Raw genomic sequence first — 12,544 nt, 5'->3', positions numbered from 1 at the left:
GCTAATATAAAATAAATTATATTTTTACATCATTTTTTGCTAATTTGGAAATGACAAAAAATTAATCTCAAAACATTCTTGTTAAAAAAAAGACAAAAAAACTAATGTTTGATACTTTTTGTATCTTTTGTTGTTGCAGGTGGGACTTGTTAGTACAAGAAGCCAGAGAGACAAAGCAGAATGATGTCGTATGTGTGGAAGATGGAAGCCAAGAAAAGCAAGACTTTCTTCGCAAACAAACGGCACCTGGAATACAAGACACTAACAAATTCGACACCAGCACTTCGAGCAATGTTTGAAAACGTCAAATCCGTCTGGATTAGTGCAAAGAAACGATATTTAAGCCCTTTTGCGAATGATTTTTGCACCATCGGACGTAAATATAAACATAGTTTGCATATTCATGAGATGCGATTTCAAAAAACTCTAAATAGGAACATTTTAAATAAAATACCGAAATGAAGAATTGGATCATATTACTTAGAATAGCTTATTTAATGTCAATTTCCTGATTAAATCTAAATTTTATATGTGAAAAAAAATATCATAAACGAAATAATCATGGTATTTTACACTGGTATCATCATGTCGTCTACAGCCTGTTCTCTAGATCTTCTTTCTAATTTACTTGAAGAATTTTCTTAAATATTTTATTCTATCATTCTCAAATTAGTTAATTTATCTCTTTCCACCTCCAAATTTCCTACTTCTTATAAAAATTCTATTGTTATTCCTATTCTTAAAAACTCATCCTTAGATCCTACCTCTATATCTAATTATAGACCTGTTACTAATATTACTAACATCTCTAAAATAATAGAAAAAGTAGTTTACAATCAATTGTTATCTTATTTAAACTCTAACTCCTTGCTACCTGTATCTCAATCTGGTTTCAGACCTGCTCACAGTACTGAAACTTCCTTACTCAAAATACACAATGATATCCTTCTTTCTAGTGACAATAGTACCCTAATCTTACTCTTCTGGCTCTTGATTTTTTCTCTGCCTTTGATACTGTTAGTCATACTATTTTCTTAAGGCGGCTAGATCTTTCTTTTAATATTACTGATTCTTGTCTATCTTGGTTTTCTTCTTATCTCTGTAACCGTTTTTCTTCTGTTGTTCTCAATAATTCTACTTCTAACTCCTCTAACTCTTACTTTCAGAGTACATCAGGGTTCTAAACTTGGCCCTCTTCTATTTATACTCTATATCTCTGAACTACCTCGTATTATTAATAACTTCTCTTTCACTAGTCAGCTATATGCTGATAATTCTTATATTTATTCTTCTTTTCCTCCATCTAATCTCAATAGTGTTCTTCATAACCTATCTCTATGTTTTTCTTCAGTTATCGCTTGGTCTGACTCGCTATGTGCCTTAAACTTAATCCTTCTAAATTTGAATTGATTTGTTCTAATAAACCTAAACACTTTGTTTCCTCCTATTATCTTACCTAATTCTAAAACTCTTGATGTTTTTCTCAAGTTTCGTAGTCTAGGTTTTATCTTCGATTCCAATGTATTTTTCTTCTCAGATTAATAGTGTTGCTAGAAGTTCTTACCTTCATCTACGTAGAATAATAAAATTTTTGCCTTTTCTTGATGACCCTACTTTTCTCCTTCTTGTTACTTCGTTAGTTTTATCTAGGATTGACTATTGTAACTCGCTCTACTATGGTCCTCCTGATTCTATACACTATCCTTTAAGCAATGATTTTAATTCTGCTGCTTGTCTAGTTGCTCGTGCCCCTTTCTTTTCTCATACATCTCCATATCTTGTTCTCCTGCACTGGCTTCCTATAAAATAAAGAATAATTTTTAAATTTTGCACATTTATGTATAAGTCTCAATCTAAATTATTTCCTAAGTTCTTATCAGATACATTAATAATTAATTGAACCTAAACGCATGGATATACATAATATGGATATGGCAGAAGCGTTATATATACATACATTTTTCATATATATATATATAACATCAAGGTAAATCTAACAAATTTGATGCATAGAATAGCAATATTTGTTTAAAAGTGAATTTAAGTTAAAGTAAATAATCAGTTTTTAACCGGTTGCTTAACGATTATCGTCCGTCATTTTCTTATTTGTTTAATTATTTTATATACTTTAAGTTTAATCATGCCCATGTGCTCAATATCCCAATGTCATGGGTCTTATATTCTTATAAAGATATCGGCGTAACTTTACATGGGTATGTATAATTAATAAATAATAATAAAATTTTAACATAAAATACTAAAAATAGCTAAGGTTTTTTTCAATAATAAAACTGAACAGACTACCAAAAGATGACAGTCAAAAAATACAGTAGGAAGGGAATATAAAAATTCATATTACACATTTTTGTAGTAGAGCTTCATATGCAGACGGTTCTTTTTACAAGAATACTTTTACAAAGTGGGTTCTAAAATGCTGCTTAAAAAAACTTCAGTTCCTACAGTATTTCCAAAGGTTTTGTTCTTTTTGTAAGAAATAAAAAATTTCTAATTTAAAAAGTTTGAAAAAAAATTAAAGTAACATTAAGGTTAAATTAAAGAAATAACTAATTATTGGTGCATCATGCAAAATGAATCACTAATTAATTAATTGCATGACACTAATACATTATATTATAGTTAGTATATTAATTAGATATTTGTTCCTGCAAATCACATAATCAAGTATATTGAATATTTATCATTTCCAGGTTTTATCATATAATCAGGTAAATACTCTATCTGAAATGCAATCACCAATAATGATGGCGACAAACTCAACTGATGAACCAGTATGTTTGTTTAAATATAAAATTTGCTTAAATTGGTATATTACTGATTGTATGTGCTACAGTTAATATTTATTTTTTTATTTTATGCCAATAAGAAGATACACATATGTAAGTACATGTTCAAGGTATTTATTTCACAAAGTTTATGATGAATCTACCACACATACTTTGATGCATACATTCATTCATGTGTAATATTCAAACTTCAGACAGAAAATGTTGCATCTTTAGAAAATGTTGCAGTTCCATCAACATCAATTGTTATATTGATTTGTATGTATGATGGTTCATTTAACAAATAAAAAATAGTGAAAAATGTAATTTAGTATTTTAACACATGTTTCTCTAACTATAACCAGAATTATAAATGATTGTCAAAATACTTAATATGAGTTGTTGAAAGGAAAATGAATAATTTTACAGACTGGTATTGATGCATTGATACCTAGAAGCCTGAAAAGGAAAGCTAAAAAATTAGATATATCATTAAAAACTACCAGAAGTGTTCTATATAACTACAACAAAAAAATTAAAAGATTAAGAGTCAAAGTTGAAGTATATAGAAATAAAATTAAGATGTTGAAGAAATACAACGATGAACTTGCCTCAACATTACTTTCATATTCAGGTATGCTAATTATTAAACTTTAAAAATAATTTTTAGCAACAAATCTTTATATATGCCACTTTTTTTAATTTTTAAAATTGAATTGGCATTTCAGATATTCCAACAAAACTTTTCATGAAACCGAACAAAACCTATACTGAAGAACAAAAGCGTTTTGCATAGACATTACATTTGTACGGTGGAAAGAGCTACCTGTTTTTGAAAAGTAAAGGATTACATCTGCCACATAAACGTACATTAGCACGGTAAGTTATTGTTTAATATTATATATATAATTGAAAATTAAAGTATTTAAATGTATCAAGGTGGTTAGAATCTCTGTAGATGGAGGACCAGGCCTCAATCGTTCTATGTTGAATTTCCTGAAGAAAAAACACCAAAACAATGTGCAAAACAATTTACACATTGTTCTTTGATGATAGATAGTATGTCAATTCAGGATCAACTGATATATTTTTTGCATTTCTAAATCTCTCTTTTATAATAATTTTTTGTTAATTTTTAAACATTTAAATATTTCTTAATTGAAATCTGTTGTTATTGTTATTAATTTTAAAATGATTTTACTGAGAGTCATATTATTATATTGGTACATCTAGTCAACTTCTATTAATTGAACATTCCTCACACCAACATTAAACAATTTCCAGCATTTCTTGTCATTTTTTAATCTTAATTTCTTTTTATTTAACCCCTTTTTTAAAAACATAAATAGGTATGGGCATTTATTAATTTATAATTTTTCAGCTATTATGCAAAAGTTTCAATGCTTTCAGATAAATTTAAGATGTTATTTTTATTTTTAGGACCATTTAGATATTGATAAATTTAAATCTAAATATTTCCAAAGAATATGATGTATTATGTATCTTACAAATTTTTTATCTGCAAATTTAACAAACATTTATTTCATTAAAGATGTAAATATTTTTGTAAAATGTTTTGAAAATAATTTTCTCAATGTTAATTATTTTTTATTACACTGAACTTCACTGCACCCCAACAGTATTTGAGTATAATAAATTAGCAATAATAATTTTATACATGATTTTTATATTATGAAATATAATAATGTTTAATTATACTAAATAGTTGATTGATTTTAATTAAATTCCATGTCGATTAGTTTCAACTAAGTTCATTATATTAATAGTATTTGATGCAGGGTCAGTAATTTTTTTGTTTTTGCCATTTACGTTTTTTAAAATTTATGTCTTCATATATCACTTAGTCCATTTATTTATTTTTTTTTCAATGAACAACTTAACAATTTATTGGAACATGTTGTGCCTTGATTTTTAGCACCACTACATGTACATATAAAGGTTAGCCTCTAGCTTCTAGCATCATCCAAAAGATGTTTCATTTTAGAAAAATTGAACAAAATGTATAGATGTCAATATTAAAATAATTATGAACATCCATTTATTTGCCAAAATTTTCCTGAATCATAATGATTAATTTGTCATTAAATTTTGAATTGAACTTTTATTTTATAACATTTGTTCAGATTTAAAAAAAAATTATAATTTGATGACATTGAAGATAACTGCACTTGTTATTAATCCAGGTGGATGAATGTATATATCAAAGTGTATTTGTAGTAGATTTATCCAAAAGATGTTTTATTTCCAGGACAATTGAGCAAAATGTATGAATGTCAAATATTGAAATAAATATGAACATCCTTACATTTTGCCATAAATTTTCCGGAATCAAAATCTAAAATCATTTTATTTTCAACTAGCAACCTATTTGATAACTAAGTCGGTAGAGACGAAAAATGCAACCTATTTAAATATTATGATATTAAAAAAACGAGGACTTCGTGTCGGCGATTAAATTTAAAACGGCAAAACGAAATATCAACTACAACAAAGAAATGTTTACGCTCAAATTATGTTCTCTATTCCAAAGAACTAAAAAAAATTATTAGCTAGGAATTAATTCTTGTGCCATATCCACTATATCCATGCCTAAACGTTCCGGTTACGATCGTCTTCTTGTTCTCACTTTTTCTTAACTCGGGTTAAACAACCCTTTGCTAAATCTGCTTTTGCTTTTTTGACCCTTTTCTCTGAAACTCTCTACCTACTTCTCTGACTACTTCTCCATCACTTACAAAGTTCAGAGCAGATCTCAAGACCCATCTGTTTGCAAAATTCATTGAGGAGCGATGTTGAACATCGAGCGATGTTGAACATCGCGGAAATAGCGCTTTACAGGCTAATTGATTGACTAATTGATCATATAATTAGAATACATATACATCATCCATATCATACACATATTATCAGACTTAAATGTTATAAACCAGGTTATCGGAGGCGATTGAAAAATATTCCACTCCAGTACCTCAAAAAATTCCGACTCCGAAAAAAAATGTCAACTTTTGTATCTTAATTTTACTTAAATGTTACTAATAAATGAAAAATACTTTAAAAAACACTGAAAACCACTCTATGTAATTGTTCATATATATAAATTCAGTTATATGCAATTATTTTTCTTAATAAAATTATTTTACTTATACTTTATGTTCTAAAAAATACCGAAAAAAACTATGCAATTTTTCATGTGTTGGAGTCGGATGAAAAATGTCCAACTCCGACTTCGCTTTTCAAAAAATTTCGACTCCGACTCTGGGTAAAAATTTTTCGACTCAGATTACAAAATTTCGACTTTGAGTTCCGAATTCCAGAAATATTTTTCCACTTTTGTATCACAATTTCACTTTATTATCACTACTTTATATATTGATTCTAGCATGTTTCTTTTTTTCAGATTAAGTGTTGCTAGAAGTTCTTACTTTCATCTACCTAAAATAAAAAAAACTTTTGCCTTTTCTTGACGATCCTATTTTTTTCGTTCTTGTTACTTTAGGTTTGAACTAGGATTGATTAATGTAACTCGCTCTATTACGGTCTTCCTAATTCGACACTCTATCCTTTAAGCAAAGCTTCTAACTCTGCTGCTCGTCTGGGTGCTCGTGTCCCTTTCTTTTCTCATATATCTCCACATCTTGTTCTTTAGCACTGGCTGCCCATAAAATATAGAACAATTTTTCAAATTTGCACATTAATGTATAAGTCTCAATCTAAATTATTTCCTATGCACTTATCTATCAGATATATTAACTGAACCTAAACGCCCCGGTTTACGATCGTTTTCATGTCCTCAAGTGTTAAACACTCTATTACATTCAGTTTAGTTTTTAAAATGCTCCTAATTTTTTAATTTGTTTTCTGATGTCTTTTTTATAAGTCTTCAATTCAACAGATAATTATCATTTTCCCGCTCGAAACATTACACCCTAGTTTACGTTTAATTGAAAATCAAAACTTTAGGTAAAACAGTAAATGAGTGAATGTAAGAAAACAAAAACGGTTATAGAGATAGAAAAGTAAGTAGGGTGCCGAAGAGGACATTACCGGGAGTTGTCTGCACATACAGCATTTAAAGTATTGAATATAAATTGTCGAAAAACCGGCTGCGGACAAAAGATGGAAATCTGTTTTGTGAATCCCCATCTATCATGTATATATTTGGAGATCAGAAAAGTTGCAAGAGAAAAGAATAAAATGTTTGTTTTGTTGACGTCAGGTTACCTAGAATTGCCTTGAGAAAAAAAACAGAAGATTCACTAAGAAATATCTGCGCGACGCCAAGGAACCTCACATAAAATAAAACCGAGTAATGTAAAAAAAAAATTCATCATCCTGTTGGTTCGGAAGTTGTAACTAGATAAGTAAATAAAAACGAATCAAGGGAACAGATTAGTAACATTTTTATTGAAGACTTTACTATGAATTCCTATTTATAAACAGTATAATATATGACTCAAACTGGCTACATTAAGATATCACGATTAAAATAAATTTGTCACAGTACACATAAATATATTGAATTTCAATACAAATGTCGAATTAAGTAGACAAATTTCCAAATATTTCCTGAGATTTTGTTATCTTCACGGCTTTATGAACTGTGTGGTAAAGCCAACCATCATGCATTCATCTAACATAACATGAACAGGTGAAAGCATTCAGCCAAATACATCTCATCTGGAACGAACAGAGAGATTGAACATTAAAGTTTATTAATTTCTTAAAAATAGAGTACTAAAAATTTAAACAAATTCGCCATACATAACAATATAATCTTCACTAGAACATGAACACTGCAATGCCATCCATGAAATTATATTTCACAACAGCCAATTATAAAAAAAAACTATTCGAATTTCAATAAATTCATAGAACATAATATTTACATTTCAAGTTTTCAGGTAAAAATTCATCAAATTTGAGTATCTGCTCGACACTTATTTAACACAAGAATTCAGTAGAAAACCTATATAATAAGTTCGTGCAAAGTTGTCAGACAACTTTATCTGTTGATCAGTTCAAATATAAACAACGTTATGACGTAACGATAGAAAAATGAGCAGAATCAAATGATGATGATTAGTTATAAACTGACATATCTTAAATGATATGTCCATTTCATAACCTCAGTATCGAGAACTGTATTTGGAACTTATATACTTTGACTTGTCATGTGAACGTGAATGCTTAGACTTTGAATAAGACAGGGAGGATGATGGAGATGAGGCATCATTTTTCCTCTTCCTTTTCTCTTTGTGGTGATGTTTGTACTTGTCATAACTTGAGGATGATGAATATTCGTCTCTATACTTTTTGCTGTTTGTAAATTACAAATATTTATTTAAATTAAAAAGGGTAGAAACCATACAAAAAACTTTAACACCAAAAAATATTTAGATAATCTTTTACATTCTTGCAACTCAAAATATGGCATCAGTTTTCTCAAAAGTTTCATTAGATTATTCCTTAACCTTATTCACATAATTTTTATCATTTGATTGACTGTACCAAAGTGTAAGAAAATTGAAAAATCTAAAGCTGTATACATACATGCTTTGACTACCAACATTGAGTTGATGTTAAAAAGCAACAATTAAAAAACCACATGTACCAACTGACCTGGACCGATCATCACGAGGACTTCTACTTCGAGACCTGGCTCGGTTTTTCCTAGCTAATCGAATGGCATCTCTAAAAAAAGAAATATTTTCAGTTACACAATGCCTAAATTTTCAAAAAGACAAAACAGCATATAAATTGCAAACCTATCATTTTCTTCTTTAGGACTTTTTATTTTTCCGGTTAATTCTTTTTTCTTAGACAATCGAATCAATTCTTCTCTATGAAACAATAAATATCCAAAATTAAAATAACATTTATTAAGAAGTTAAAATATCTTTAAAAAAATTCTTAACCATACTTTTTTAGTAAAACTAACCCTAGAGTTAGAGTTGGTTTGTCATCTTTAACTTTGGAAGATTTTTTACTCTCATCACGATCGTTAAGTTGGATGTCTACTGCTGGTGAGATTTGTGCAGATTGTGAGGGGGAGGCATTTTGAGACTGAGCATTATCCGACAGCTGTTTCAATTCTTTGGCTTTCAACTTCGCCAACTGCTGCTGTTTCTTAAGATCGTTTACCAAGGCATCTAATTCCTCTATGTTGGGCTGAGTTATAAAAAATTGTGATATCAATTATGGAGGTTATTTAATTAATGAAGTAAATAAAAGTAAATAAACAAAATGAACCTTTAGTCGAGTGTAGAGTTCGAGTATAGATCGTGAAATTTCTTTCAAGTCCGATTCATCGACACCCATCACTAACCACCATGGAGGATTATTTGGCAGGGGAATCTGTAATGGAAATATTCTGCATATAATATAAATAAAAATTATAGAATTTATAAATAAATTGTACAAGTTTAGAAACGAAACAAACTTGAAGATTGCGTGAAGCTAAATATATGCAGGCACAGGCTATGGTTTCCGGTTGAAATCTAACAAACACATTTGTCCTGAAGCTATCGTTCATATAATTCCTGTGATGTTGATAGAAAACAATTAATTAAAACAAGAAATTTCCTTTGGTCAATGCAACCCAATTGACTGATTTTTCATGGTTCAATATCAATTTACACGGACTCATCCAAAGTTATCTAAAAATAAGCTGGGCTGAAAATTAACCCATACATTTCATTATCTGCGTTTTTATTTGTTTAATAATTAAATGTACAAATCAATAATTGAATAATTAATTATAAGAATTGGAGCATATGGCAGTCTTGGACCCCAAATAAATGAATTGAATACATCTGCAGTGAGCCATCTATACAAAAGAATGTTATTGTTATTAAATTATAAATAATTAATAATTAAATAAATAAATAAATCTATCACTTTTCCATCACGTTCATATTTCTACACAAGCAGACAATTTACAACCAAATTATCATAGAATAATTAATTATTAATTGTGTAAGTCACCATTCAGCACAAATGACGATCACCACCACAACCATCATCACCATCCAACTCATCAACAACCGCATAACATTTTTAGTTATCGATTGATGATCAAGCGATGTGATCACCATGGTAATGGTAGCCTGTTCCTCAAAATTTGTGACAACTATTCTGTTGAAATGATGATCTATAACCTGCGTTGGCAGGCAAACAATTAACATAATTTAATTTGAATTTACCATTCTGTGTTATCTAATACATTAGATAAATCATATTCAAAAAATTAATTAATTAAGGTTTAATAATAAAAATAAAAAAAAATTTCTGCTCAGCTGTTAAACATTGCTGGCAATTTAATAGCATGTAACAGCCACCATAAAAATCAGTCTCATGAGTTGAAGTTGACCAAATTAATTATGGAATGATGAATGAATGAATAAATGATAGAATGAATGAATAAAGTGACAAGTTAAAAACAATTATAAAATACTTACCAGGCATACTGAACCAATCGTCTATTTTGTTCTGCTTCAATAACTTGTAAATACATTACAATTATCTGTGTTGGGAAATAATTACAATATACATTATTTGCATTTGACTCAATGAAACATGGCAAGTAAAGAGGACCCACTTTATGAGGATGTTTAACATGGACGCAAAAACCCAGTTCTTTTAAAACTCGTCGTTCAGCTTTTATAACTTGGTTCTTTGAATTAACATAGTTGTTATCTAACATCATTGGCATTATAGTTCTGAAAATTGAATGAAAAAATATAGTTTTTAATAGTACCAATTTTATGGATAAAGGAATGAGAACTGCCACCTGAATAAATAAATGGGAAGGAGCAAAACATACTTTTTATTTCGAATTTGCTTGATGTGGTTGAAAACATTCATGACATCCCTAATCCTTCTCGGTGCCTCTTCAATCTTGGAAGCCAAGTGGATGCAAGCCATGGAAAGGACCTTTGAGAATAAAATTGTGTATTAAAATACAAGATAATCTTCTTAACATCATCGCTTTATCACTCAGAAGAAAAACAAAATATTAACCTCAACATTGTGCTTGACAAATGATTGACAGTAATAAAACCTTTGAAACAGAACTTGTCCAGTTGCCATGGCTACCTACATTGGCATAAGAAATTTAATTTAGCAATCAAAAAATAGTTATAGATTATTCAATTTATTCTGATTTCAAATTAAGATTGAACTGGAAATTTACAACTCTTTCATTGTCTGAAATCATGATTGCCATAGTTATGCAAAGTCATCAATAGCTTTTCTATTCCCTTATATATATAATGCATCATCTGTGGCTAAATTATTGTAATGCATTCACGTTAGGATTAAATCATTTCGTATTTTAATAAATTTGATCTAATTTTTAATAAATTAATTTTAAACATGCAAACACCAAAAAATAAAATATATGACAAAAACAAATGATTTACAAGGCCTTTTAATTGCATAGCAAAAATTGTGAAAACAAGCAAATAAATATGAAAGGTCTAATTCTAATCAATTGACTGAAAGGTGTTAATAGCTTTATTCACTGAGTGGCTTATTGCAATAAAATCATCAACAAATGAAAATTTCATGTTGGTTGACTGATTAGAATAATATAGTGCTGATTGAGAATATTATCATAATATTCACACCAAGCCACATACTATTCACAATTAGTCAACATATACATAATATTCATAAACTTTTAAACCTATTATTATTTGTCTAAGACTTTGATACAATATAAATAAGCCACTTAACCAATTGGTCGGACCCAAATATGAATATATATTAATATTGATTACACACCCTCTAACTGTGCTATGCCATGAGGGAACTCTTGCTAAGTAACTAAAAGAGGTTCGGTTTGGTTAGTGTAGCAAGTCATTTAACTTAACGCCTTAATCTTTTTATTCTTTTTTAATCCAACGGCTACAACGGCTACAACTACTTACCTACAATTACTTAACGGTTTGGTTAATGTAGCAAGTCATTTAACTTAACGCCTTAATCTTTTTATGATTTTTTAATCCAACGGCTACAACTACTTAACTCCAAGACAATAGTCCTGTGGCAAAAACCAACTGCAGTTGCTGATTGGCTCAGACTTCGTCTGACCAATGGATAGGTGGTCGTGAAAAACAAAAAAAAAATAAAATTTAATTTACCTGAGGAAGGTTTAATAATATGCCAGACGTCTGAATGAGCTCACAGCCATAAATACGCAGGTCACATTCGTGCTCGTACGATAAATTATCAAGGACGGACGGGGTAGGATACAATTTTTCATCCGGCAAAACTAAATTTTCCAAGGAAATAACCACTTTACTAAAATTTCTTTCGAGTTTTTTAGAATCAATCAACGACCTAATCGAACTATCGGCCATCTTGTAAACAGCGAATAATGAATATACAAAGTTACAATAATACGGAAGCATATATATAAGAACGTTTCATAAAAGCAAAGAATTAATATTACAATTTTACAAGCCATCTACATAGAAAATATAATTATATTCTACAAACCTGATATATATGTATATATATATATATATATATATATATATATATATATATATATATATATATATATGTTGGTAATAGACCATAATTTTTACAATATTCTATAAATTCTACCGAATTTTTGGCGTTAATATGTTTGTAGTTCGTTTAGTTTATTAAAATTCAAAATAAACTTATTTTTCGAATTCATGCTGCAAATAAGGCCATATTTCGATTCCGAATGATCATCGTCAGTGCTCCTT

General features: G+C 29.0%; 1 protein-coding gene across 1 annotated transcript; it reads right to left on the bottom strand.

Moving 5' to 3' along the window:
* Window positions 1–8,891: 8,891 nt before the first annotated feature.
* On the bottom strand, window positions 8,892–12,121 carry HELRODRAFT_132173 (hypothetical protein; the record flags this gene model as incomplete). Its single annotated transcript, XM_009010986.1, has 8 exons — window positions 8,892–8,972; window positions 9,054–9,158; window positions 9,244–9,343; window positions 10,262–10,326; window positions 10,402–10,522; window positions 10,627–10,736; window positions 10,824–10,898; window positions 11,948–12,121. Coding segments are annotated over 8 exons (831 nt in total), but the record flags the coding sequence as incomplete, so codon positions are not given.
* Window positions 12,122–12,544: the final 423 nt, after the last annotated feature.

The sequence above is a fragment of the Helobdella robusta genome (assembly GCF_000326865.2).
Source record: "Helobdella robusta unplaced genomic scaffold HELROscaffold_1, whole genome shotgun sequence".
Lineage (NCBI taxonomy): Eukaryota > Metazoa > Annelida > Clitellata > Rhynchobdellida > Glossiphoniidae > Helobdella > Helobdella robusta.
This window is presented reverse-complemented; position numbering and strand designations above follow the sequence as displayed.